We start from the raw sequence: 26,759 nt of genomic DNA, 5'->3' as shown, positions 1-26,759 counted from the left end.
GGAGTGGCTTCGTAAGAAGCATTTCAAGGTCCTGGAGTGGCCTAGCCAGTCTCCAGATCTCAACCCCATAGAAAATCTTTGAAGGGAGTTGAAAGTCCGTGTTGCCCAGCAACAGCCCCAAAACATCACTGCTCTAGAGGAGATCTGCATGGAGGAATGGGCCAAAATACCAGCAACAGTGTGTGAAAACCTTGTGAAGACTTACAGAAAACGTTTGACCTCTGTTATTGCCAACAAAGGGTATATAACAAAGTATTGAGATAAACTTTTGTTATTGACCAAATACTTATTCTAGATTTTTTTTCTCATTTTGTCTGTCATAGTTGAAGTGTACCTATGATGAAAATTACAGGCCTCTCTCATCTTTTTATGTGGGAGAACTTGCACAATTGGTGGCTGACTAAATACTTTTTTGCCCCACTGTAGATGTATTTTATTACAACATTTTTGTCATGAGACGTTAGGTTGTTCCCTTCCATTCTGGAGTGTTTGGTTTTATCTAATGCATTCTGGGACATTTTTCTGACTAGTTTTTTTATAACATGTTAGTGAAGTATGAATTATTATAGACAACCTACAAAATTATCTTAGAATATTTCAATCATATGTTTAACATAGTGTTGGTTACCATACATGATGTCAAAATTAACATTGTATAGTGTTGTGTTCACATATATAATATCCATTTGAATAGCCAAAATCCATTTGAATGTCATTGAATAAAACTTCTACTTCCTTTAATTCCATTCCTTTCAAATTCTGCTTCCTGTGGGGTGTAGTCAATTCAAATTCAATTCATATTCTGCTTCCTGTGAAGTGTAGTCAATTCAAATTAAATTCAAATTCTTCTCCCTGTGGGGTGTAGTCAATTCAAATTCAATTCAAATTAGTAAACAAGGCATTTATGGTAAGTACGTGGGGGCTGCCATCTTTATGCACCTCTGCTATTCAGAATTGCTAGGAGGATGAACATGTGTTCATGTCTGGTACTTAGAGAACCATGTCAAATGTATTATTAAGGCTAGTTGGATGGCTGATCACTAAAGCTCTCTCTCTCAAGTAACCAAAAGTACACGTTTGTTGTAACCCCAGACAAACTCACCTGATTCAACTCATTGCGGGCTTGATGACGAGTTGAAAAATTGAACCAGGTGTGCTTGTCCCGGGCTACAACAGCAACGTGTGCTGTTGGGGGTACTCGAGAAGTTGGCGAACACTGATCTAATGTATGCAGATGGTCAGTGTCTGTTCTGTGTATGCTAACGTTCAGTGTCTGTTCTGCGTATGCCAGCAATGACTGACTGGCTACGTGTAGTACACTGTGAAGATTGAACACGTGTTCATGTCTGATACTTATAAAACCATGCATTATAGCTGAAGTTGGATGTTTGACTTCTGATGAAAACTGAAGCTCTGTTCATGATGGGCAACGTGATGATATGTAATGTAGTGTACGCAGATGTTGAGATGTGTACCATTATAGAAATTCTCCAACTGAGCCATCACAATCTGTAACATGTAGACTTCACCACTGATCTCTCCTACACCTATTTTTTATTCATTATCTTTATGTATTATCTCAGGTTTTATTCTTCTGTTTTATTTAAAGTAGTGATATAAAAATAGTATATGAATAAACATGTCTATTTCCCCCCAGATCCTGGTGCACGTGGGCTTCCTGACAGAGGAGTCCGGGGACGTGTTCAGCCCAAAGGTTCTGAAGGGAGGTCCCCTGGGGGAGATGGTCCAGTGGGCCGACATCCTCACAGCCCTCCACGTCCTGGGACACAACCTCAAGATCTCCATGTCTGTTAAGGAACTGCAGGGGTGAGTCAGCATCTTATAATGTTGCAACGATGTTAATGGGAAACTGTGTTTTGGCTGTGTCTTGATTCGATCACCTTTTGATTGATTGAATTTGTTTGGGTGTTTTAGTGTGTGGTGGATTGGAAGCGTTTTCGTTGATCTGACCACAGCCATTTTGTGCCATTTTGTTTAGTCAGCTATTGGCCAATACACACAGTATGGGCAATTAGCATGTGCTTTTATCCAAAGCGACTTACAGATCCTCCAAGGTGATGGTGTTAAAAAGCGCTTTGTGATCAATGGACAGACGGTCGTTTGTATTTGATTGCTGTCCGTTTCATCACTTTGACTTGTCGCTCATGTTGATCCATAGAATTACAATGGGAACACTTACAGTGGCTATAGAAGGTCTGCATGCTCTTGAACTTTCCCATTTTGCTGCCATAAAAGTTGATCTAAAAATGTATTCAAATAGATTTTCAAAGTGAAAGAAAGTTCTAGAAAATTGTCCAACTAAAACAAAAACGGAAATATCATAATCGGATAAGTCTCTACCCCATTGAGTTAATACCTGGTGGAAGCGCCTTTGGCAGCCATTACAGTTGTGAATCATTTTCATTAAGGATCTACCATCTTTGCACAACTCGTAGGGCAACATATATGCATTGTTTTTGTCAAAACTGCTCAGGCTCAGCTAATTTGTTTGGGGATCATTGATGGACAGTGATATTTAAACATTGCCTCAGATAAAAAAAAATTAAGCAAATTTAAGTCAGGACTGAGACTAGACCACTCAGGAACACTCAACAGCTCTTGTCTCACAGAAAAATACAACCCTATCCCAGGGTTAGGTTATCAGAAGACTGAGGTGGGATTTCCTCAAACTTTTTACCTGGGCTTTGATCCTTTCATATTTCTCTTGATCCTGACAAACTCCCCAGTCCCTATCAGAAAAGTTTTCTATAACTTTCTTTCACTTTGAAAATGTGGAGTAGGTTGTGTAGATCTGTAGGTTAAAAATGATAATTGAATCCCTTTTTAGATTACGTTTTAACGCGGCAAAATGTGAAAACAGTAAAAAGGGTTGTAGACTTTCTATAGGCAATGTATTTTAGATAAAGGACCAATTTTCAGGTAGAGAGCAAGTGATATTATCACTGGGCCACTATTCCCCTTAAACAGTTAATATCTTTTTAACCACATCAATATACAGTTGAAGTCAGGAGTTTACATATATTTAGGGTTGGAGTCATTAAAACTCGTTTTTCAACCACTCCACAAATTTCTTGTTAACGAACTATAGTTTTGGCAAGTCGGTTAGGACATCTACTTTGTGCATGACACAAGTAATTTTTCCAACAATTGTTTACAGACAGATTATTTCACTTATAACTCACTGTATCACAATTCCAGTTAGTCAGAAGTTTACATACACTAAGTTGACTGTGCCTTTAAACAGCTTGGAAAATTCCAGAAAATGATTTCATGGCTTTAGAAGCTTCTGATAGGCTAATTGACATCATTTGAGTCAATTGGAGTGGATGTATTTCAAGTCATACCTTCAAACTCAGTGCCTCTTTGCTTGACATCATGGGAAAATCAAAAGAAATCAGCCAAGACCTCAAAGAAATTATTGTAGACCTCCACAAGTCTGGTTCATCCTTGGGAGCAATTTCCAAACACATAAAGATACCACGTTCATCTGTACAAACAGTAGTACGAAGGTATAAACACCATGGGACCACAGAGCTGTCATACCGCTCAGGAAGGAGACACATTTTGTCTACTTGAGATGAACGTACTTTGGTGCGAAAAGTGCAAATCAATCCCAGAACAATAGCAAAGGACCTTGTGAAGATGCTGGAGGAAACAGGTACAAACGTATCTATATCCAAAGTAAAACAAGTCCTATATCGACATAACCTGAAAGTCCGCTCAGCAAGGAAAAAGCCACTGCTCCAAAACCGCCATAAAAAAGCCAGACTACGGTTTGCAACTGCACGTGGGGAAGATCGTACTACTTGGAGAAATGTTCTCTAGTCTGATGAAACAAAAATAGAACTGTTTGGCCATAATGACCATCGTTATGTTTGGAGGAAAAAGGGGGAGGCTTGCAAGCCGAAAAACACCATCCCAACCGCGAAGCACGGGGGTGGCAGCAGCATGTTGTGGGGGTGCTTTGCTGCAGGAGGGACTGGTGCACTTCACAAAATAGATGGCATCACGAGGGAGGAAAATTGTGTGGATATATTGAAGCAACATCTCAAGACATCAGTCAGGAAGTTAAAACTTGGTCGAAAATGGGTCTTCCAAATGGACATTGACCCCAAACATACTTCCAATGTTGTGGCAAAATGGGTAAGGACAACAAAGTCAAGGTATTGGAGTGGCCATCACAAAGCCCTGACCTCAATCATATAGAACATTTGTGGGCAGAACTGAAAAAGCATGTGCGCGCAAGGAGGCCTACAAAACCTGACTCAGTTACACCAGCTCTGTCAGGAGGAATGGGCCAAAATTCACCCAACATATTGTGGGAAGCTTGTGGAAGGCTACCCAAAATGTTTGACCCAAGTTAAACAATTTAAAGGCAATGCTACCAAATACTATTTGAGTGTATGTAAACTTCTGACCCACTGGGTTTATTCTTAAAATAAAGTGGTGATCCTAATTGACCTAAGACAGGGAATTTTTACTTGGATTAAATGTCAGGAATTGTGAAAAACAGAGTTTAAATGTATTTGGCTAAAATGTATGTAAACTTCCGACTTCAACTGTACCTGCTCTACCACCCCAGTTAACCCAATACATCAGCCCATCAGAACCTCAGACCTGGGCTGTGTCTCAATCGACAAGGATGCTGCCTTTTGAGGCAGCTTTCTAGGCAGGATGTCAAAATTGGTATGTCCCAATCCCAAGGTACCTTCAAATGCTGCTTTCTAAGGTGCTTTCATTGGGCGATTTTGAAGGCAGCATCCCATGTGTCCATCGCTGGGGAGGTTATCCCATAACCCCTTTTGGCGCACCGAAAATTAAATTAAATTAATGGTGGACAGTCCCGCTTGGGAGAAGATGTTCCAGAAGAATAAGGAATAACTTTGCGAAATGTAAGTATAATGCTTATTTATTCACAATATTATGTTCAACAAATTACTTTCATATGAATTTTCAATTCAAATGTTGAGTAACTTTTGTTTATCAGCCCGTTGCCAAACTAGCTAGCTAGCTAACACATCATACGTGATAGCTAGCTAACGTTAATAGGCGTTCTCGTCCTGCTTATCGGCTGTTTAGAGATGCACAACTAAATTAATTAGGCCTAATCGTAGATTCAACAATGTGTCAATTGTGAAGCCCCAGACAGTTTTTAAATCAATGAATTGGTGAACTTGCTAGCCAGCTAAAAACATGTACTGTAGCAAATGTGTTTTCGGGGACTAAAGTGGACACCTGATCGCGTATTACTCCATTGCATTGGCTTGGCAGGAGAAAACAGTCCTGCCCGAGGAGGTCAGACATGTTACGTTCTTTTACAACATCTGATGAAAAATGTAGGAAATGCAGCCAGCTGTGTTCTGTTCATTCTATGCTTGCTAGCCAGCCAAGTTATTTGTGCATTCTGTTGATGAGTCTGTTTAGCAAGCTTGCTTGCTAGCTAGCTGCATGTAGTGTCTGTTTACGTAACATTAACGTTAGCTAACATTCTCTTGTCACTTTCCCTTCCCCTATTGTGTTGCACAATTTGGGTTTGTTGTTACTAGTTAAAATTAGAGGCTAAGTTATTCTACTCTTACTGTAAACAACTGATCAAGATAAAACAATATATGCAAAACTGTTAACAAAATGATTACACATTAATAAAGGAAGTTGTGGCTTCAGTGACTTGAACCAGCACTGACATTTGAGCAGTGAGGTTCATTTCGCCCCCCTTGTCTCTGCTTGTTCCAGCTCTCACCCTAACACCCTGCAGATGTAAATCATTTGTTGGGAACCTCCCAGCCACCAGGATAATCACCATATCCCAGGCTTTTATTAAGGAGTGTGCAACATCACAATGTTAGATAGAAATAGATTCACCCACGTTATTGTTTATCGTGCAGATTTCTCAGGACATTGTAACCTACGAATCAAATTATAAAACATGTAATTTTCTGTCCTATGGAATTGCACTGTGGACAAATCTTCAATTTAGACCACGATTAGTTGAAGTTAAGTATTAGTAAAGGGCTGGGACAAAAACGTGCAAAGTCCTGTCCTGTGTATAAAACGACTAAATTTGCCCTCATGTAAAGAACAAGTTTATGAATGTTGGAGGTTAATCTCCTTGAGATTTCCTTCACTTGGGAATGACCTATTTTGTAGAATGGACTGTGCTTTAAGGACTAATGCACAGACACAGAAAAATACTATACAAACGTTAAACATTTATTCAAAACGACAAGTAGATGTCTCCACATGTTTCTGGTTTTGAGGCTTGGTCATCTGGTGCCTGTTGTTCATCTGGTGCCTGTTGTTCATCTGGTGCCTGTTGTTCATCTGTCCAATCCCCTTGCAAGGAGAGAGAAAGACATCAATAATATTGAAATGCTATATTCATTTCATTGAATATATATTCCTGTTTGATATGCATTTATATAATTACATTGGACATGTTATCTTTTATCACGGCAGTATTTGTATCCAATGCATCTAGCTCACATTAGGATGAAGTAGCCAAGGCCCTCTTATCTAGTTAGATTGCATCATAACACCTTTCAATAATAGTTATCAACGAATATAAAACCATGTTATCCTGAACATCAGTGTCTTTTAATAAGAAGCGCAGGTGTAATAGTTGTATGACTTAATCACAACGTCAGCCTACTCATAGAAAATACTTTAGCAGCTGTAATGCAAGATTAGTTTCACGGTGAAACACCGCTGTTCTTGCTATTTTATCACACTTAAACAGTCAGTAAAATATCTTATTTAGCCATCTCAAAAAATCGTATCCTGTATCATGCAAGCTTGCTTTGCTGTCCACGAAGATGGAGCTACAGACCAAGCAATATGCGAGAGGAGAACCCTATACCGCAGGATAGTTATTCTGGTCGATGTCAACTTAACTCATGGACAGGTACTGAGGAGATCGATTCTGTTACTTGTCTACTTGTCTACTTGTTATTCGTGTCAGATATTTCCATTTTGGGATAGTTGTTCACTGAATTGCTAGCAAATGTCTCGCGCTCGGTGGAATGCAAATGCGTTGTCACATGATGCTGCCTTCCAAATACCGTCCAGATTGGCAGTTTCAGTACCTACTGGGAAAGTGCTACCTACTAAGTTAGTTGCCTTTGGAGGCAGGTAGGCGGCAGGCAGCTGCCTTTGGATTGGGACACAGCCCTGCAGTCTTCTTATTGAGTTATTTAGTGACCCCATCGATCGTCATCGACCTCCTCTCCAGTCAATGGTGCAATGTTGTGTCTATTTCCGCTACCCTCGTCCAGTTAGCACCTCTTCATATATCCCCTTTTTGTGCTGACGGATACAGTAGTCGCCGTCACCGTGCGGTCTCCGGGCGGACCAGACATAAATCTGTCTCATTGGTTAAGACACTCCGGGGCCGGTGTCCAGTGTTTGGCTACTAAAAGCAGGGCTAAAGACTGTAAATCACAAGAGATAGTCAAACACCGCCAGCCAGGGTTAGTCATATGGAGATGGATTGGGTAGTGTGGTTGGCCGCCAAACCTGTGTTGGGGATTATGAATTGAGTTGTCTTGGAGTAATTTTTTTCCAGCTTCTTTGATATAAGGAGATGTTTGCAGCTGAGTCATGGTTTGTTGGGTTGGCCAATTCCACTGTTTTGTGAGCTTCTGACTAAGTGACGTGTCCCACTCAATCCCACTCTCTGTCTGTCTCTTTCTCTACTTCTCCTTTCCACTTTGTTCCTCTCTCTACCTCCGTGTATATCCTCCTCTTTTCTGTCTGTCTCTTTTGTTCTCTCTTTCATATAGTGTCTCCTCTCTCTCTGTTTACACCTCTATCTCTCGCTCTCTCTGTCTTTCTCTCTCTGTCTCTATCTTTCGTTACATTCTCCACCTCTCTCGCTTCAAGTGCTATCGAACAAGGTTGTTTGCTTTAACCCAGCTCACCATTGTTGACTTGAAACTCCGCAGCTACCCCCTATTTCCCATGACCCCCTGCTTTCAACAGGACAAAGAACATTGGCCTTTTGGATTCGACAGATGTGATATTACAAGCAATTTAGCTGTCACTGGAGGAAGCGCAATTATTTTTTGTTATTCCCCCTCTATCGGTCTGTCTTTAGATGTGGCTTTGATAAACAGAAATTGTTCTATCGATCATTCTTTGTTTAACACATCGCTGGACAAAAGAATTGGGACATACAAGAGGTTGATATTACGAAGAAGAAGAAGATAACACTCACGATGTCAGCACAAGAGAGCGTGAAGGGTCGTCATTTATTAATATGGGTTAATTTAAAGGTGTTTCCCCCTTCACACGTTTGCTGTAGCTCTCTCTCTGCCTAAGTGAGGACACAGAAAAGCGTGCCACTTAAAGATGGCAGACTTTCTGTTTGAAGAGTAAGTATAGATTTTTGTTGGCAGCCAAGTGCGACACGACGTCATGAAAAATGTTTCGTTTCGCCGCCAAGTCACAAACATCCCAAGGCATTGTTTTCAACAGCTTTTCTTGTTTATTTATTTTTCTTTTATCTCGGAAGAAAACCGAAGCCACTTATCATAGAAGCTCGTCTGAAGTGTTTGTTTTTTCCCGCTCGTATCTCTCTGTTTTTCTGCTGACGAATTGCAATCAGCGCTTTTGTCAGTAATCAAATGTGGCAGAGAAAACAACGAGGCAGACGGAATACCCGCCAAATAATTCGCCTTTCAGATACAGATTTGATTCTATTACATTGAGCACATCATCTGGTTTTGAAATCAGCACAGTTCGACAATGTACACTATATAGGATAACAGCCCACATAAAGAAGGCTTGCCAGATCCCCACGGCTCCTGTCTGTCAATGAGGTAGATGGATGGATAGATCATTCTATTAGGATTGATAGATGAATGAGTGGAAGGGAGAGCCTATAGGGAGAGGTACTATATCAATGATTCAGCAACAGTGGGTGTGTGTGGGTTTTGATTGTATTTACTGTGAACAAAGAAACCTCATATAATCCTATCTATTGTCCCATTGTGTTGTTACAGCTATGAATGTGATATCACAGCAGGGTCCAGTCTTCTACTAATATCCATTATTCTGGTTGTGGTAGCTACTGTACACACACACACACACACACACACACACACACACACACACAGACACACAGACACACAGACACACTTTATTTTACCTTTATTTAACTAGGCAAGTCAGTTAAGAACAAATTCTTATTTTCAATGACGGCCTAGGAACAGTGGGTTAACTGCCTGTTCAGGGGCAGAACAACAGATTTGTACCTACTGCTAAATAGCTACCCGGTCTACTTGCATTTGACCCCTTTTTGCACCAACTCTTTTGGCTCATCACATACACTGCTGTTACTGCTTATTATCTATCCTGTTGCCTATGCACTGTACCTCTACCTATATGTACATATCTACCTCAATTACCTCGTACCCCTGCACATCAACTCCGTACTGGTACCCCGTGTATATAGCCAAGTTATCATTACTCATTGTGTATTTATTCCTCGTGTTATTATTTTTATATTTTTCTCTCTGCATCGTTGCGAAGTAAGTAAGCGTTTCACTGTTATTTTATTACCAGCACGTCTGGAAAGGACTGCTGTCCATCTTATACACCTTATTTACATATATACAATCCACTTCAAAATTGTGGATTCGGCTATTTCAGACATACCTGTTGCTGACAGGTGTTTAAAATCGAGCACACAGCCATGCAATCTCCATAGACAAACCTCGGCAGTAGAACGGCCTTACTGAAGAGCACAGTGACTTTCAACGAAGCACCGTCATATGATGCCACCTTTCCAACAAGTCAGTTCGGCAAATGTCTGCCCTGCTAGAGCTGGCCCGGTCAGCTATAAGTGCTGTTATTGTGAAGTGGAAACGTCTAGGAGCAACAACCACTCAGCCGTGAAGTGGTAGGCAACACAAGCTCACAGAACGGGACCGTCGAGTGCTGACCGTCGAGTGCTGAAAAATTGTCTGTCTTCGGTTGCAACACGCACTACTGAGTTCCAAACTGCCTCTGGAAGCAACGTCAGCACAACAACTGTTCGTGAAATGGTTTCCATGGCCGATCAGCTGCACATAAGCCTAAAATCACCATGTGCTATGCCAAGCGTCGGGTGGAGTGGTGTAAAACTCCCGCCATTGGACTCTGGAGCAGTGGAAATGCGTTCTCTGGAGTGATGAATCATGCTTCACCATCTGGCAGTCCGACGGACTAATCTAGGTTAGGCGGATGCCAGGAGAACGCTACCTGCCCCAATGGTTGTGCCAATTGTACATTTTGGTGGAGGAGGAATAATGGTCTGGGGCTGTTTTTCATGGTTCGTGCTAGACCCGAGGAAATCTTAACGCTACAGCATACAATGACATTCTCGACAATTCTGTACTTCCAACTTTGTGGCAACTGTTCAGGGAAGGCCCTTTCCTGTTTCAGCATGACAACGCCCCCGTGCACAAAGCGAGGTCCATACAGAAATGGTTTGCTGAGATTGGTGTGGAAGACAATGACTGGCCTGCACAGAGCCCTGACCTCAACCCCATCTAACACCTTTGGGATGAATTGGAATGCCGACTGCGAGCCAGACCTAATCGCCCAACATCGGTGCCCGAGCTCACTAAGGCTATTGTGGCTGAATAGAAGCAAGTTTCCGCAGCAATGTTCCAACATCTAGCGGAAGGCTGTTATAGCAACTCCATATTAATACCCATGATTTTGAAATGAGATGTTCGACAAGCAGGTGTCCACATACTTTTGGTCATGTAGTGTATAAGTGTCTGGGTATGGAGGGAAAAGGGTGAGGTCTTTATATTAGATGACAACACTGCATCATAACCCCTCTCTAAACGAAATCTCATATTACATAGTTGTGTCTCCATGGTAGCGCACATAAATACTAGATACATATTACATGGTTGTTGATGCATACATATTTTGTTTTGTAACTCAGTGTTTTGTAACTCGGTGTTTTGTAACTCATACTGCATGTGGTTCAATCTGTGAAAAGAAGGCTTTATACAGTTGAAGTCGGAATTTTACCTTAGCCAAATACATTTAAACTCAGTTTTTCACAATTCCTGACATTTAATCCTAGTAAAAAATCACTGTTTTAGGTCAGTTAGGATCACCACTTTATTTTAAGAATATGAAATCGGAATAATAGTAGAGAAAAGTATTTATTTCAGCTTTTATTTCTTTCATCATATCTCCATATCTCCCGGGTGGCGCAGTGGTCTAGGGCAGTTAATTACATTTACATGATTAGCTCAATCAGGTAATATTAATTACAGAGAAAGGATTTTATAGAATAGCATGTCATATCATGCTATATGTCTCCCGGGTGGCGCAGTGGTCTAGGGCACTGCATCACAGTGCTAGCTGCGCCACCAGAGTCTCTGGGTTCGCGCCCAGGCTGGGCTGGGTTCGCGCCCAGGCTCTGTCGCAGCCGGCCGCAACCGGGAGATCCGTGGGGCGATGCACAATTGGCATAGCGTCGTCCGGGTTAGGGAGGGTTTGGCCGGTAGGGAGGGTTTGGCCGGTAGGGATATCCTTGTCTCAGTATGTAAAAAAAGAAATGTAATAAAATGTATGCACTCTACTGTAAGTCGCTCTGGATAAGAGCGTCTGCTCTTGGCCGGTAGGGATATCCTTGTCTCAGTATGTAAAAATTTAATAAAATGTATGCACTCTACTGTAAGTCGCTCTGGATAAGAGCGTCTGCTCTTGGCCGGTAGGGATATCCTTGTCTCAGTATGTAAAAATGTAATAAAATGTATGCACTCTACTGTAAGTCGCTCTGGATAAGAGCGTCTGCTAAAATGACTAAAATGTAAAATGTCATCACATTCCCAGTGGGTCGGACGTTTACATACACTCAATTAGTATTTGGTAGCATTGCCTTTAAATTGTTTAACTTGGGTCAAACGTTTCTGGTAGCCTTCCACAAGCTTCCCATAATACGTTGGGGGAATTTTGGCCCATTCCTCCTGACAGAGCTGGTGTAACTGAGTTAGGTTTGTAGGCCTCCTTCCTCGCACATGCTTTTTCAGTTCTGCCCAAATCTTCACTGTTGGGATGGTGTTCTTCAGCTTGCAAGCATCACCCTTTTTCCTCCAAACATAACGATGATCATTATGGCCAAACAGTTATATTTTTGTTTCATCAGACCAGAGGTTTTGGAGCAGTGGCTTCTTCGTTGCTGAGCAGCCTTTCAGGTTATGTCGATATAGGACTCGTTTTACTGTAGATATAGATACTTTTGTACCCGTTTCCTCCAGCATCTTCACAAGGTCCTTTCCTGTTGTTCTGGGATTGATTTGCACTTTTCGCACCAAAGTACGTTCATCTCTAGGAGACAGAACGCGTCTCCTTCCTGAGCGGTATGACGGCTCCGTTGTCCCATGGTGTTTATACTTTCATACTATTGTTTGTACAGATGAACGTGGTACCTTCATGTGTTTGGAAATTGCTCCCAAGGATAAACCAGACTTGTGGAGGTCTACAATAATTTCTTTGAGGTCTTGGCTGATTTCTTTTGATTTTCCCATGATGTCAAGCAAAGAGGCACTGAGTTTGAAGGTAGGCCTTGAAATATATCCACAGGTACACCTCCAATTGACTCAAATTATGTCAATTAGCCTATCGGAAGCTTCTAAAGCCATGACATAATTTTCTGGAATTTTCCGAGCTGCACAGTCAACTTAGTGTATGTAAACTTCTGACCCACTGGAATTGTGATACAGTGAAATAATCTGTCTGTAAACAATTGGAAAAATTACTTGTGTCATGCACAAAGTAGATGTCCTAAACGACTTGCAAAAACTATAGTTTGTTAACAAGAAATTTGTGGAGTGGTTGAAAAACGAGTTTTAATGACTCCAACCTAAGTGTATGTAAACTCCCGACTTCAACTGTAGGTCCCCTTGGGCAGCTGTTGGTCATGAAAAGAGAGGTAGTACAGAAGAGGGTGAGGCGCTCATTTTCTACCTCCTTTATTCACAATCAGATTGGAGGAAGGACCTCTCTTCTCTCATCCACTGGGTCTGTTCATTCACTTTCCAGTCCTATATTAAGTAGAACATTATTCAGAGAAGTCTTTTCCCCTATTCTTCACGTTGCCTGTCTCCCCTCTCTATTTCTACTTTAAATCTCCTGTATAAGTCAGCAGTAGTTTAAGACGCGTTGCAGATGCTCGATATTCTCCTCAGATATTCCCTCGGATCATTTGGGAGATGTTTGATTTCCCTGGTAAACCTTGTGAACTTACATCACTTATACAATCAACTCCTGATATTCAAGACCGATGTGAGTTTGCACTTATCTGGGTTGACAGTATTGGCTGAAGGCTTACTGTGACAAAGACATTAGCTCAGTGACTCCGTAGAGAGTTGTTAGACAGAGACTGTCCGATGAAGGAAGGCAGTCAGGTGAAAGAGAGAGAAAGCCTAGTGAGCCGTACGGGAGGACGCTAGAGAAGCTGGGAGAGTGGAGCGAGAAAGAGAGAAAGGACAATTCAGAGAGATTCAGTGGGGGAGGGAGATAGATTGAGTGACAGCGGATTTGTCGAAGGCATTTCATGCCCTGTTAGGCCTCTCTCTCTCTTGGTCAGTGTGGTTTGGGGGTCAGCCCAATTATATGCACCTCTGTCACCACCACCTGGTGGTCTACCATCTCCATGGAGAAAGATACAGGTCACCAGATAGGTCACAATGGGGAGTGATGGCATCAGGTGCATTGGGGGTTAGATAATGCTGGTGTTCGGATGTTCTGGTCCTCGTTTTGTCACATTAGTCTGACCAGACGTTGACAATTCCCACAACCCCATTCCTCTAATGTGACCAAGATGGCTTGTGAAGCCCTATGTACAAATACATGTATATGTTTACGATCATTGGTGCCTTTTAGCTCCGCCTCTGCCTATAGGGTCTAGGCTCTGGGCTGTGTGTGTCTGAGGTGGCGGTGGCTGACCCGGGGGCTGGATGATTCCCTGTTAATCTGACACATACACTTCCATTACTCACACCTCTCTGTTGTCTAGATGTCCTCTCCTCTGTCTCGCCATTCCCCTCTCCTCCCCTGGGCCCGTCTCAGTGTAATCCATTTAGCTGTGTTGTCTTTCAAGGCGCGGGGTCCGGACGCAACCGGGCAGCCCGCAGACCATTAATCTCTCTCACACACACACACACACACACTTGCACTATGTACGCACAGACACACACGCCATGATTGGAATTAGGCTCTCTCTCTCTAGTTTATCTTTCTCAGTCTTGTTTTCCTCTCCAGCGAGGGTGTCCTCCCATCGTCATACCCATGTCCCAGGCACACACACACTCATACATGCGTCACACACTCCAAACACAAATGGCACAAATGGGTTAAATGCGTGCAGCGACGGACACCCACACACTGCAACATATGTTCACTACCATTCCTATTCCTTCCTTCCAGACGCCCAGCCTCATCTCCCATCTCTAAATGGGACTTAGAACATGTCTGGGGTGAAAACATCTCCATTTCTCCCTAAGAAAACCTCATTATTAGAAAACATTGCTTTCGGTGCTCCGTGTTAATATTTAAAGGCAGAGGACACGTTTAGAGGAAGGCAGGAGGAACACTCAGCCATAGGCTGTTTCTCTCTCTATTGTAAATCACTTCCTTTCCAACCATTTTAAGGACCATGGTCTTACTGTTATATAAGTGTTTGGGGATTTAATGTAAATAAAGCTCGCCATTTTGTTCACTCAGTGTGTCTTCGTTAATCTGGTGTCATCGCTCTTTCTTTTGCTCACTCGCTCCCTCCCTTTCTCTCCGATTTTCTTTAGCCGTTTCACTCTTCCACACTTTCTCCATCCTCCATTCATTAACGTGTTCCCTACAGTGAGTTGAGACTCCTCAGACCCTGGTTCACCTCCTCTCTGATTCGACGCCTCACTGTGAACATTGCTATTACATACAGTGCATTCGGAAAGTATTCAGATCCCTTGACTTTTTTCACATTTTGTTACGTTACAGCTTTATTTCTAAAATGGATTAAAAACAAATGTTCCGCATCAATATACACACAATACCCCATAATGACAAAGTAAAAACGGGTTTTATTTTTTTTGTGCAAATTTACAAACAAAAAAACGGATAACACATTTACATCGGCAGTGATTACAGCCGTGAGTCTTCTTGGGTGTGATGCTACATGCTTGGCACACCTGTATTTGGGGTGTATCTCCCATTCTTCTCTACAGAACCTGTCAAGCACTGTCAGGTTGGATGGGGAGCATCGCTGCCACCGCCATGCTTCACTGTAGGGATGGTGCCAGGTTTCCTCCAGATGCGATGCTTGGCATTCAGGCCAAAGAGTTCAATCTTGGTTTCATCAGTCCAAAGAATCTTGTTTCTCATGTCTGAGAGTCCTTTAGGAAAACTCCAAGCGGGCTGTTATGTGTCTTTTACTGAGGAGTGGCTTCCGTCTGGCCACTCTACCATAAAGGCCTGATTGGTGGAGTCCTGCAGAGTTGGTTGTCCTTCTGGAAGGTTCCCCCATCTCCACAGAGGAATTCTGGAGCTTTGTCAGAGTCACCATCGGGTTCTTGGTCACCGCCCTTCTCCCGATTGCTCAGTTTGGCCGGGCGGCCAGCTCTAGGAAGAGTCTGGGTGGTTCCAAACTTCTTCCATTTAAGAATGATGGAGGCCACTGTGTTCTTGGGGACCTTCAATGCTGCAGACATTTTTTGGTACCCTTCCCCAGATCTGTGCCTCGACACAATCCTGTCTCGGAGCTCTACGAACAATTCCTTCGACCTCATGGCTTGGTTTTGCTCTGACATGCATTGTCAACTGTGGGACTTTATATAGACAGGTGTGTCCCTTTCCAAATCATGTCCAATCAATTGTATTCACCACAGGTGGACTCCAATCAAGTTGTAGAAACATCACAAGGGTGATCAATGGAAACAGGATGCACCTGAGCTCAATTTCGAGTCTCATAGCAAAGGGTCTGTATACATATGTAAATAAGGTATTTCTGTTTCATTTTTTTATCAATAAAATTTTAAAAAAAACGTATAAAACCAGTTTTTGCTTTGTCATTATGGGGTATTGTGTGTAGATTAATGGGGGGGATATTTGATCAATTTTAGAATGAAGCTGAAACGTAACAAAATGTGGAAAAGGTTAAGGGTTCTGAATACATTCCAAATGCACTGTATATACACACCGAGTCAGGATACAAAATGGAGGAGTTAGCTAACTTCAATAAATGCACACATGAAAAATTAGCTGTTATTGCCTCACTTGCAATGCTATTTCTAGTTTCTACAACAGCTGTATTCTTTTGCGATGACAGTGAACTCATTTGCAGACTTTTGGGAAAGCAGCTTACTGTAGAATTGATGATTACTTGTTTGTGACTGCGGTAGAAAATATCGTATTAAAAATACCCATTTGTGAGATTTGTGTTTTTTCTCTTGGCATATTAAAGGTTTGCAAAACCGCGGCAACTTTGTTGCAGACTCTGAAATAACATCACTGTCACATTAATCAGTGAGTGTGTGTGTGCGTGTGGTGCACCTTCTGAACCTAGCTCGCAAACGAGGGAGAACCCTCAAGCGCAAAGCAACATTCTGTCTGGTTAAAGTGTGTGAGTTAGCAGAAACAAAATGCCTGGATTATTTTCTTTCCCTCCTCTGTCCCTCCATCTCTGTCCCTCCATCTCTCTCTCTGTATCTCCCTCTGTGCCTCTCTCTCTCTCTCTCTCTCTCTCTCCCCCTCCTTCGGAACCTTGACGCTCAAATTAACAGCTTTTTACTGATTTTTATCAGCCAGCCACCTTTCACCAACGCTACAGCTGCCTTGACTTCTGACACACACACAAACACCTTCACTCACCCGATAATGACTTCCCTCTTAGCCACAGATTTGGAGAAAGGTATGAAACCAGCGCCTCTGGATGCCATTGTTCAGAATTTCAGAGTGCCCCGTGGAGTCCACACACATGGGGCTTAAATGGAAAGAGCAGACAGGTATGGCACACTATGACAGAGTGGAACTACTGCTGAGGAGGGCAGCGCTGGGGCAGCTTAATGGCTGGCTTCAGGCTGGTGGAGTTATAGTGGTTGCCTGGCCGGCTGGCTGGCTGCAGTCACGCTAGGGGAAGGTAAGGTGGCTTTATTGTGGTTTGTGGTGTTTAATTTCTTTACTATCAAATGAGGAGAGACAGACTTATCACACAAGTCAGAGTTATACTTAAACTAGATCTTTATTCACTTATTAATAAGGGAGCAGGTCAATACAACACACACATATATAAAGTGAATCGATTGAGTGCTCCACGTTAATGATGGCTGGTCGACGAATCACCCTCAGATTATTCGTTGAGAGCCCCGAGACAAAAGTAAAAAGGTATTTTATAGCCAAGATACAACCCCTTCAGGTTGATTTAAATTGGTCTTATCGCTCAAAGTCGAAAACCCTCAATTTAACACACATCAACATTCGCAGAACGTACATTTATATTAACATAATGGAGTTCATGCAACAATGGAGTTTCGATTAAAATAAGCTTTAGTTATCCATCACACTCCAATGGATCAGCATGGTGGAAATAACTATAACTTAAATAAATATTTCCACCCCAGAAACTAAAATTAGCATATGTTGTTGGACAAATCCAGGTCGACTCCTGGTTTAAGTCAAATGTATTCCGTTCGTGCCTAATGAACATGACCCAAGTCAAGCATCATGGTTCCACTACTTATAAGGCAACTCCAATAGTCTATGTGCTATTAACACCACACCTGCTATAGTTCCTGAGTGTTATCACTATCATCAAAAACATAATTTGGTAATGGAAATAAGTCAAATAGATTAGGATCAGTTTCACTCCCCATTCACCAATCCATCAGTTTTAAAAATCATTCAGTTTCCAAATCATAATCAAAACCCAATTAATTATCCAACCCAAATTTACAATGACATTGCTCAGCGATTCAAATTGGTCCTATCACTCAATATTAAAAACCCTCAATTTAACACACATCAACATTGGCAGAACGTACATTTATATTAACATACTGTCACGATGGTCATGGGAAGAAGTGGACCAAAGCGCAGCGTGGTAAGTGTTCATGATAAATGTATTACTCAAAACACTCAAACAAAATAACAAAGAGGGGAAAACAGTCCTGTCAGGTGCAGACACTAAACAGAAAACAACTACCCACAAAACCCAAACGAAAAAGGACAACTTATATATGATCCCCAATCAGAGACAAAGATAGACAGCTGCCTCTGATTGGGAACCACACCAACATAGAAATAAAGAAACTAGAATGCCCACACTAGTCACACCCTGGCCTAACCAAAATAGAGAATAAAAAACCTCTCTATGGCCAGGGCGTAACACATACAGTATAATTATCCTATAATTCTACTATTAACTTTCTTTTCACGAGTATAATACAGATCAGTATCTTAATGCATTCTTAATTTAAATTACCATAATTGTATGTAGTGTGTAGACTTCTACAATCAACCTGATTCCCCAAAATAAACAATTTTAGACAAGTCTAAATCAATTTTGGGCACAGTTGACCAACTCCCCCCACCCCCCTTCAGGCACTGATTCTTCTGGCGTCTTCTTCATTGTCTTCTTCAGATAGCTTTACAGTTCAAAGTGGATGATAATGTCCCAATTTCAATGTCTCGAGCCACCACAACCTTTACCACCCATTATGTCTTGTCCATTCGTCAACCAGTATGCCAGCAACATAAGAGAAGATTGGAACATATTTCTCCCCATGCTCACTCCATGTGGACTCCTGTCACACTCGTACGAGAAAAGACATGAGAGAGAAGCAGTTGATAATGCCGATTGGACGCTGCATACAGGTTGCTGGCTCAGGACTCAGGTCTCTTGGTAGAAGAGGTGCTGACAGGGTCGTATTGAACGCCATTTCTTCAGCCGGTTAGAGGGGGTTTTGAGGTACACACACTGTTCGGTCCAATGATCTCTTCCATGCATTAAGACACCAACTGACGTCACCTTTCATGATAACCTCGAGAGGACAGATCAGAACAGTTTAGTTCAGTTCGTTTTGATTGAGGAAATCCAGACAAGCATTAACTATTTAATAAATTATTACTTTTACCAATTATTCTTAATACCAATGTCTAAACATGTGTCAAAGAGAATAACAACACATTCTATTGAAACTATTTTTTGTCACGATCGTCTGTAGAATAAACGGACCAAGGCGCAGCGTGCTCTGAGTTCCACATCTTTAATTTTGTGAAACTTTAAAAAACAAAAATCAAGAAACCAACAACGACCTTGCAGTACTGAGGTGCCACATGCACTGACTCAAAACAAGATCCCACAAAAACCAAGTTGGTAAATGGCTGCCTATATATGATCCCCAATCAGAGACAACAATAAACAGCTGCCTCTGATTGGGAACCATACCAGGCCAACATAAACAACCTAGATAACCCACCTTAGTCACACCCTGACCTAACCAACATAGAGAATAAAAGGCTCTCTATGGTCAGGGCGTGACACGGGTGAGTTATCTAGGTTGTTTTATGTTTATGTTGGCCTGGTATGGTTCCCAATCAGAGGCAGCTGTTTATCGCACCCAAAGGCGTGGACTCCGGCCGCAAAACCTGACTCTATAGGGAAGGGTTCGGGTGGGCATCTAGCATCGGTGGCGGCTCCGGTGCGGGGCAAAGTACCCACTCAGACCACAGGTCCGGCCATGGAGCCGGGTAGAACGCCGTGCCTGGACTGGGCCTCGGCGCAGAGGAGGGCTCCTGCCATGGAGCTGGACTGGACGCCGTGCCTGGACTGGGCATCAGCGCAGAGAAGGGCTCCTGCCATGGAGCTGGACTGGACGCCGTGCTCGGACTGGGAATCGGCGCAGAGGAAGGCTCCTGCCCTGGAGCTGGAGGTTCTGGACCATGGACCGTTGCCGGAGGTTCCAGACCGTGGACCGTCGCAAGAGGTTCCGGGAAGTTGACCGTCTCAGGAGGTTCCCGGGAAGTTGACTGTCTCAGGAGGTTCCGGGAAGTGGACCGTCTCAGGAGGTTCCGGGCAGTGGACCGTCTCAGGAGGTTCCGGGCAGTGGACCGTCTCAGGAGGTTCCGGACTGTGGACCATCTCAGGAGGTTCCGGACTGTGGATCGTCTCAGGAGGTTCCGGACTGTGGACCGTCTCAGGAGGTTCCGGACTGTGAAACGTGGCCGGAAGCTCTGGACTGGGTACCGTCGCCTGAAGCTCTGGACTGGGGACCGTCGCCTGAAGCTCTGGACTGGAGACCGTCACCTGACGCTCTGGACTGGGGAGGCGCACTGGAGGCCTGATGCGTGGGGCCGGTACAGGTGGCACCGGACTGGTGACACGCACTTCAGGGAGAGTGCGAGGAGCAGGCACAGGACGTTCCGGACTGGGGACACGCACTTCAGGGAGAGTGCGAGGAGGAGGCACAGGACGTACTGGGCTGTGGAGGCGTACTGGAGACCTGGTGCGTAGAGCTGGCACAGATGGTGCCGGAACGATGACACACTCCGCACGGTGAGTGCAAGGAGCTAGCACAGGACGTGCTGGGTTGTGGAGGCGCACTGGAGACCTGGTGCGTAGAACCGGCACAACTTGTACCGGAACGGTGACACACACTTCAGGGCGGGTGCATGGAGGAGACACAGGACGTACCAGACTGGGGAGGCACACTGGAGGCCAGATGCGTGAAACTGGTGCAGATGACGCTCCTCAGCATGCCCGCTCTGCAGCACTCTCATCGCCACCACCTCTCTCCGGAATCTTTCGTCGAGTTCCTCCTTCGACTCCCTGATGGTCTCTGGCTCATTCCTCGGCTCCGCCGACCACCCCGTGTGCCCCCCCCCCCAAAAAAAAATGTGGGCTGTCTTTTGGGTTTACTCTGTGGCCGCGAATCCCGGCGTCGTCACTGTCCTCCCTTCACTCCTGTCGTCTGTTTCCACGGCAGGCTTTCGTATCTTGCCAAGACTTCCTCCCAAGTCCGGGATATTCTCTCCTCGACCTCCTCCAAAGACCAGGGTGCCATCTCCTCCCGGGCACGCTGCTTGGTCCAGTTGTGGAATCTTCTGTACTGATCGTCTGTAGAATAAACGGACGTGCGTGCTCTGAGTTCCACATGTTTTATTTTGTGAAACTTTTTTTTTTTAAGAAAAAAAAAGAAACCAACAACGACCGTGCAGTACTGAGGTGCCACATGCACTGACTCAAAACAAGATCCCACAAAAACCCAGTTGGGAAATGGCTGCCTATATATGATCCCCAATCAGAGACAACGATAAACAGCTGCCTCTGATTTGGAACCATACCAGGCCAACATAAACATAAAACAACCTAGATAACCCACCCTAGTCACACCCTGACCTAAACAACATAGAGAATAAAAGGCTCAAAGGTCAGGGCGTGACACTTATACTCCCCATCACATTGTCAACTTCATCACAGAGCCACAAGATCAGGAAGTTAGACCTATAACCCATCGGGAGAAAACCCCAAAATCCAGCAGACCTAATTTGGTGAGATTTGTATCAAAACAGAACAGAACAAACAACACCACAACAATACAGTCCTTCACATATCACTCAATACACTCCTACATATCACTCAAGGTGTGTAAACTTCAATCCAAACCTCAGAGGACTGTTACCTCCCCCATTTTGACACAACTCCCAATGTGAGTAATGTGTAAAAAAACACTACTACTGGTTAAAAATAAAACAAAATAACTTCAAATAACAAAATCGAATTAGAATCACTACCCTTAATAACGCCATAAAGAACAATTATTGTACCAATACGGTCATAGTAAAATAGACTTAAGACCGCCTACCCTTAGTTAAAGGTAATGCCCTCTCCTTCTTCCCATTGGTTCAAATCACAAATATGTATAAGAACTATAAACTTCATAATAATTATCAATATTACAAATGACCTTCAAATCAGTATTACAAATGGCCTTAAATTCAGTGTCCAAATGGCTTTCCAATGAGGGTGATCAAACCACACTGGAATGTCAGGACAGAGGTCAGAGGTCATACAAACCTATAAGGGCACAAGGCGAGACCCAGATGGAGGCAGATGGTTAGAGTCCAATATGTTTATTAACAATCCAAAAGTGGTAGGCAAGAGAATGGTTGTGGACAGGCAAAAGGTCAAAACCAGTTCAGAGTTCCAGAGGTATAGAATGGCAGGCCGGCTCGAGGTCAGGGCAGGCAGAATGGTGAGGCAGAATGGTCAGGCAGGCGGGAATGGAGTCCAGAAAAACAGGCAAAGGTCAAAACCCGGAGGACTAGTAAAGGAGAATAGAAAAGCAGGAGCACGGGGAAAACACGCTGGTTGACTTGAACATACAAGACAAACTGGCACAGAGAGACAGGGATAAATACACCAGGGAAAATCAGCGACACCTGCAAGGGGTTGAGAGAATCACAAGGACAGGTGAAACAGATCAGGGCGTGACACAAACCCTTCAAAGAGGTGTTTCTTACTATATTAGACTAATTAATAAAAAACAGTCAAACATTTCATACATGTCGTATCCCAGGTTTTATTTAATTTGATAGTTCACGGGCTAAATCTCACTCACAGCTCTCCCCAAGACCATAGTCTTGTGAAACATTACAAGAGAGAAAAGGAAACCCCCATTTTCCCGGAAAAAAAACACAAAACATTTTGTTAGCATTCACTCTACTACACCGATTCAGCAACCGAAAGGTTTTAACTACAAACACAACCTGATAATAACGATAAGTCCACTACTCCCTCAAAATCATGAACTCTTTGTTTTAATCTACCCCAACATTTATGTGCGCTTAATTTATCATGTGCTACCCTTAGACACGGCAACATGTATCTCGCCACAGAGTCCAACGATACACTCCCATATTATATGATATGACTGGTCTCTCTTTTCCATAACCATATGAAATGATCCTGGTATCGTTACTAGACCAATGTCCAACAACATACGTAATAGTTGTTTTGCCTTAGATTGTTCCTGTTACTCCTCTAAATGTAATACTTTATTCTGTCGCAAATGTAGTCAATTTTCTCAGCGTAAGTAATCAGTGATATTTGATCCCAGGCATTTAATAAAAAGTAGTTTGAGACTTGAGTGATCTCCTCCTTAACATACATACTGTAGGGGACTTCCATCAGTCCCCGAAGGAAGAATCCTACTTAAAACACATCAGATAATACAGTGAAATAAGTGAAATAAGTGAAATCAACACTTACAATAAACAAACCCATAATCCCTTTGCAGTAATATAATCATTTCAACCTGTTGCATTAATTTAGTAAAAATATAAACCTGTTGTTTAACAAATCTAGAACCTGTAAAAAGTTGGTGGTCTCATCAGCGTAATAGTCAAAACTAACTGTCGCCCACTGTTAGCCATGATGATGAATAGTGTTCAGCCTGTACATGAATGATCTGCCTTCTGTCTGTACTGGGTCTGAAGTTCCAATGTAGGCAGACGATACAGTGATATATGTGCATGCAAAGAGCAAACAACAAGCTACACAAGAACTCACTACTGTAATGGTTCAAGTTACAAAGTGGCTCAGTGACCCATGTTTGCATCTCAAAGTGAAAAAACCTGTCTGCATGTTCCTCACAAAGAGGGCAACTGATGCTGCTAAGCCAGATGTCTATGTGTCAGGGGAAAAGCTCCAGGTGGTATCCGGTTTTAAGTACCTTTTAAGTACCTTGTACTTAAGTACTACTTGATTCCAACTTCTCTTTTAAAAAGCAGGTGAAAAAGGTAACTCAAATAACCAAATCCAACCTAGCTAATTTCCGATATATACGAAATTGTTTGACTACAGAGGTAGCAAAACTGTACTTCAAATCTATGATACTCCCCCACTTAACATACTGCTTGACTAGTTGAGCCCAAGCTTGCTGTACAACATTAAAACCCATTCAGTCTGTCTGCAAACAGGCTCTCAAAGTGCTTGATAGGAAGCCCAATAGCCATCATCACTGTTACATCCTCAGAAAGCATGAGCTCCTGAGTTGGGAAAATCTTCTGCAATACACCGACGCATGTCTTGTATTCAAGATCCTAAATGGCCTGGCTCCCCCTCCACTCAGTACTTTTGTTAAACAGAAAACCCAAATCTATGGCTGCAGATCCACAAGGTCTGCCATGAGAGGTGACTGTATAGTTCCCTTAAGGAAAAGCATCTTTAGTCAATCTGCTTTCTCTGTGAGAGCTTCCCATGTCTGGAATACCCTGCCGTCAGACACACAACTGTAGCACCTATCACACCTTCAAAAATAACATGAAGACATGGCTAGAGGCCAATCACACTTGTGAAAATAATCCCTAGCTGTGTATTGCCACTTTCCATGTTGTCTGTAGCTGGTGAGGCATGGAAACACTTTGTTGATTTTATGTATTGTTTAGTTGCTTTTTGCGTGCCTTGCAAAAGTATTCACCACCCTTGGCGTTTTTCCTATTTTGTTGCATTACAACCTGTAATTTAAATGGATTTTTATTTGGATTTCATGTAATGGACATACACAAAATAGTCCAAAATTGGTGAAGTGAAATGAAAAAAATTACTTGTTTCAAAAATTCAAAAAATAAATTAAAGATGAAGTGGTGCGTGCATATGTATTCACCCCCTTTGCTATGAAGCCCCTAAATAAGATCTGGTGAAACCAATTACCTTCAGAAGTCACATAATTAGTTAAAATAAGTCCACCTGTGTGCAATCTAAGTGTCACATGATCTGTCACATGATCTCAGTATATATACACCTGTTCTGAAAAGCCCCAGAGTCTGCAGCACCACTAATCAAGGGGCACCACCAAGCAAGCAGCACCATGAAGACCAAGGAGCTCTCCAAACAGGTCAGGGAAAAAGTTGTGGAGAAGTACAGATCAGGGATGGGTTATAAAAACATATAAAAAACTTTGAACATCCCACTGAGCACCATTAAATCCATTATTAAAGAATGGAAAGGTCATGGCACCACAACAAACCTGCCAAGAGAGGGCCGCCCACCAAAATTCACGGACCAGGCAAGGAGGGCATTAATCATAGAGGCAACAAAGAGACCAAAGATAACCCTGAAGGAGCTGCAAAGCTCCACAGCGGAGATTGGAGTATCTGTCCATAGTACCACTTTAATCCGTACACTCCACAGAGCTGAGCTTAACAGAAGTGTGTCCAGAAAAAAAGCCATTGCTTAAAGAAGAAAATAAGCAAACACGTTTGGTGTTTGCCAAAAGGCATGTGGGAGACTCCCCAAACATATGAAAGAAGGTGCTCTGGTCAGATGAGACAAAAATTTTGCTTTTTGGCCATCAAGGAAAACGTTATGTCTGGGGCAAACCCAACACCTCTCATTACCCCAAGACTACCATCCCCATAGTGAAGCATGGTGGTGGCCGCATCGTACTGTGGGGGTGTTTTTCATCAGCAGGGACTGGGAAACTGGTCAGAATTGAAGGAATGATGGATGGCGCTAAATACAGGGAAATTATTGAGGGAAACCTGTTTGTGTTCCAGAGATTTGAGACTGGGACGGAGGTTCACCTTCCAGCAGGACAATGACCTTAAGCATACTGCTAAAGCAACACTCGAGTGGTTTAATGGAAAACATTTAAATGTCTTGGAATGGCCTAGTCAAAGTCCAGACCTCAATCCAATTGAAAATCTGTGGTATGACTTAAAGATTGCTGTACACCAGCATAACCCATCCAACTTGAAGGAGCTGGAGCAGTTTTGTCTTGAAGAATGGGCAAAAATCCCAGTGGCTAGATGTGCCAATCTTATAGAGACATACCCCAAGAGACTTGCAGCTGTAATTGCTGCAAAAGGTGCCTCTACAAAGTATTGACTTTGGAGGGGGGGGTGAATAGTTATGCACGCTCAAGTTTTCAGTTTTTTTGTCTTATTTCTTGTTTGTTTTACAATGAAAAATATTTTGCATCTTCAAAGTGTTGTGTAAATCAAATGATACAAACCCCCCCAAAAATATATTTTAATTCCAGGTTGTAAGGCAACAAAATAGGAAAAATACCAAGGAGGTGAATACTTTCGCAAGCCACTGTACGTGTTGCTTGTTCTATGTTGCTCTGCGTGTGCTCACTGCTCCTTGATTGTCTGTATTGTTATTGTAATTGTTTTTAATAACCTGCCCAGGGACTGTGGTTGAAAATTAGCCGGCTGGCTAAAACCGGCACTTTTACTGAAACGTTGATTAATGTGCACTGTCCCTGTAAAAATAAAATAAACTCAAACTCTAACTGATATCCACTGACCGGACATTGTTCCACGTAATGGAAACAGATTATACTGTTAGAATACACTTCCTGCTCAAATTCATTGGTGTTACCGATCTATAAAACCCAGCAACAGTAATCAGAAATTATCACAGAACGTTTCCGATTCAGCTATTCAGACCTCTACTGCAAATGTCCCACTGAATCCCTTACAGCCCGATATAGCCTAGCGAGCACGACTCGCTTTCACCAGCTCTTGTATTCTTACCAGTAGGAAAAAACGATACATAACCCATTCTCAACAACATTCAGCATTTACCTCTATCGTAAGGTTAAAAACAAACTTGGTCTCTTCTCTTTCGGCTTCACACTTATGAAATGTCCAAGACTTTAAAAGTAACATGTAATGCGCCAAATTTATAAAATACATCAGTCAATCCATAAGATGAAAAAAAACACATTTCGGTGGGC

General features: G+C 42.8%; 1 protein-coding gene across 2 annotated transcripts in view; it reads left to right on the top strand.

The window, feature by feature from the left end:
* Positions 1-26,759, top strand: part of LOC139568670 (alpha-1,6-mannosylglycoprotein 6-beta-N-acetylglucosaminyltransferase B-like) — a 203,542-nt gene that overhangs the window by 119,386 nt on the left and 57,397 nt on the right. For both annotated transcript variants that reach the window (XM_071390666.1, XM_071390665.1), the window contains one exon: positions 1,658-1,827. In XM_071390666.1, coding sequence (XP_071246767.1) covers positions 1,658-1,827 — 170 coding nt within the window. The remainder of the gene's footprint in view (positions 1-1,657; positions 1,828-26,759) is intronic.

The sequence above is a fragment of the Salvelinus alpinus genome, chromosome 2 (genome assembly GCF_045679555.1).
Source record: "Salvelinus alpinus chromosome 2, SLU_Salpinus.1, whole genome shotgun sequence".
NCBI lineage: Eukaryota > Metazoa > Chordata > Actinopteri > Salmoniformes > Salmonidae > Salvelinus > Salvelinus alpinus.
The sequence above is the reverse complement of the archived record's forward strand: the minus strand, read 5'-3'. Positions and strand labels throughout refer to the sequence as shown.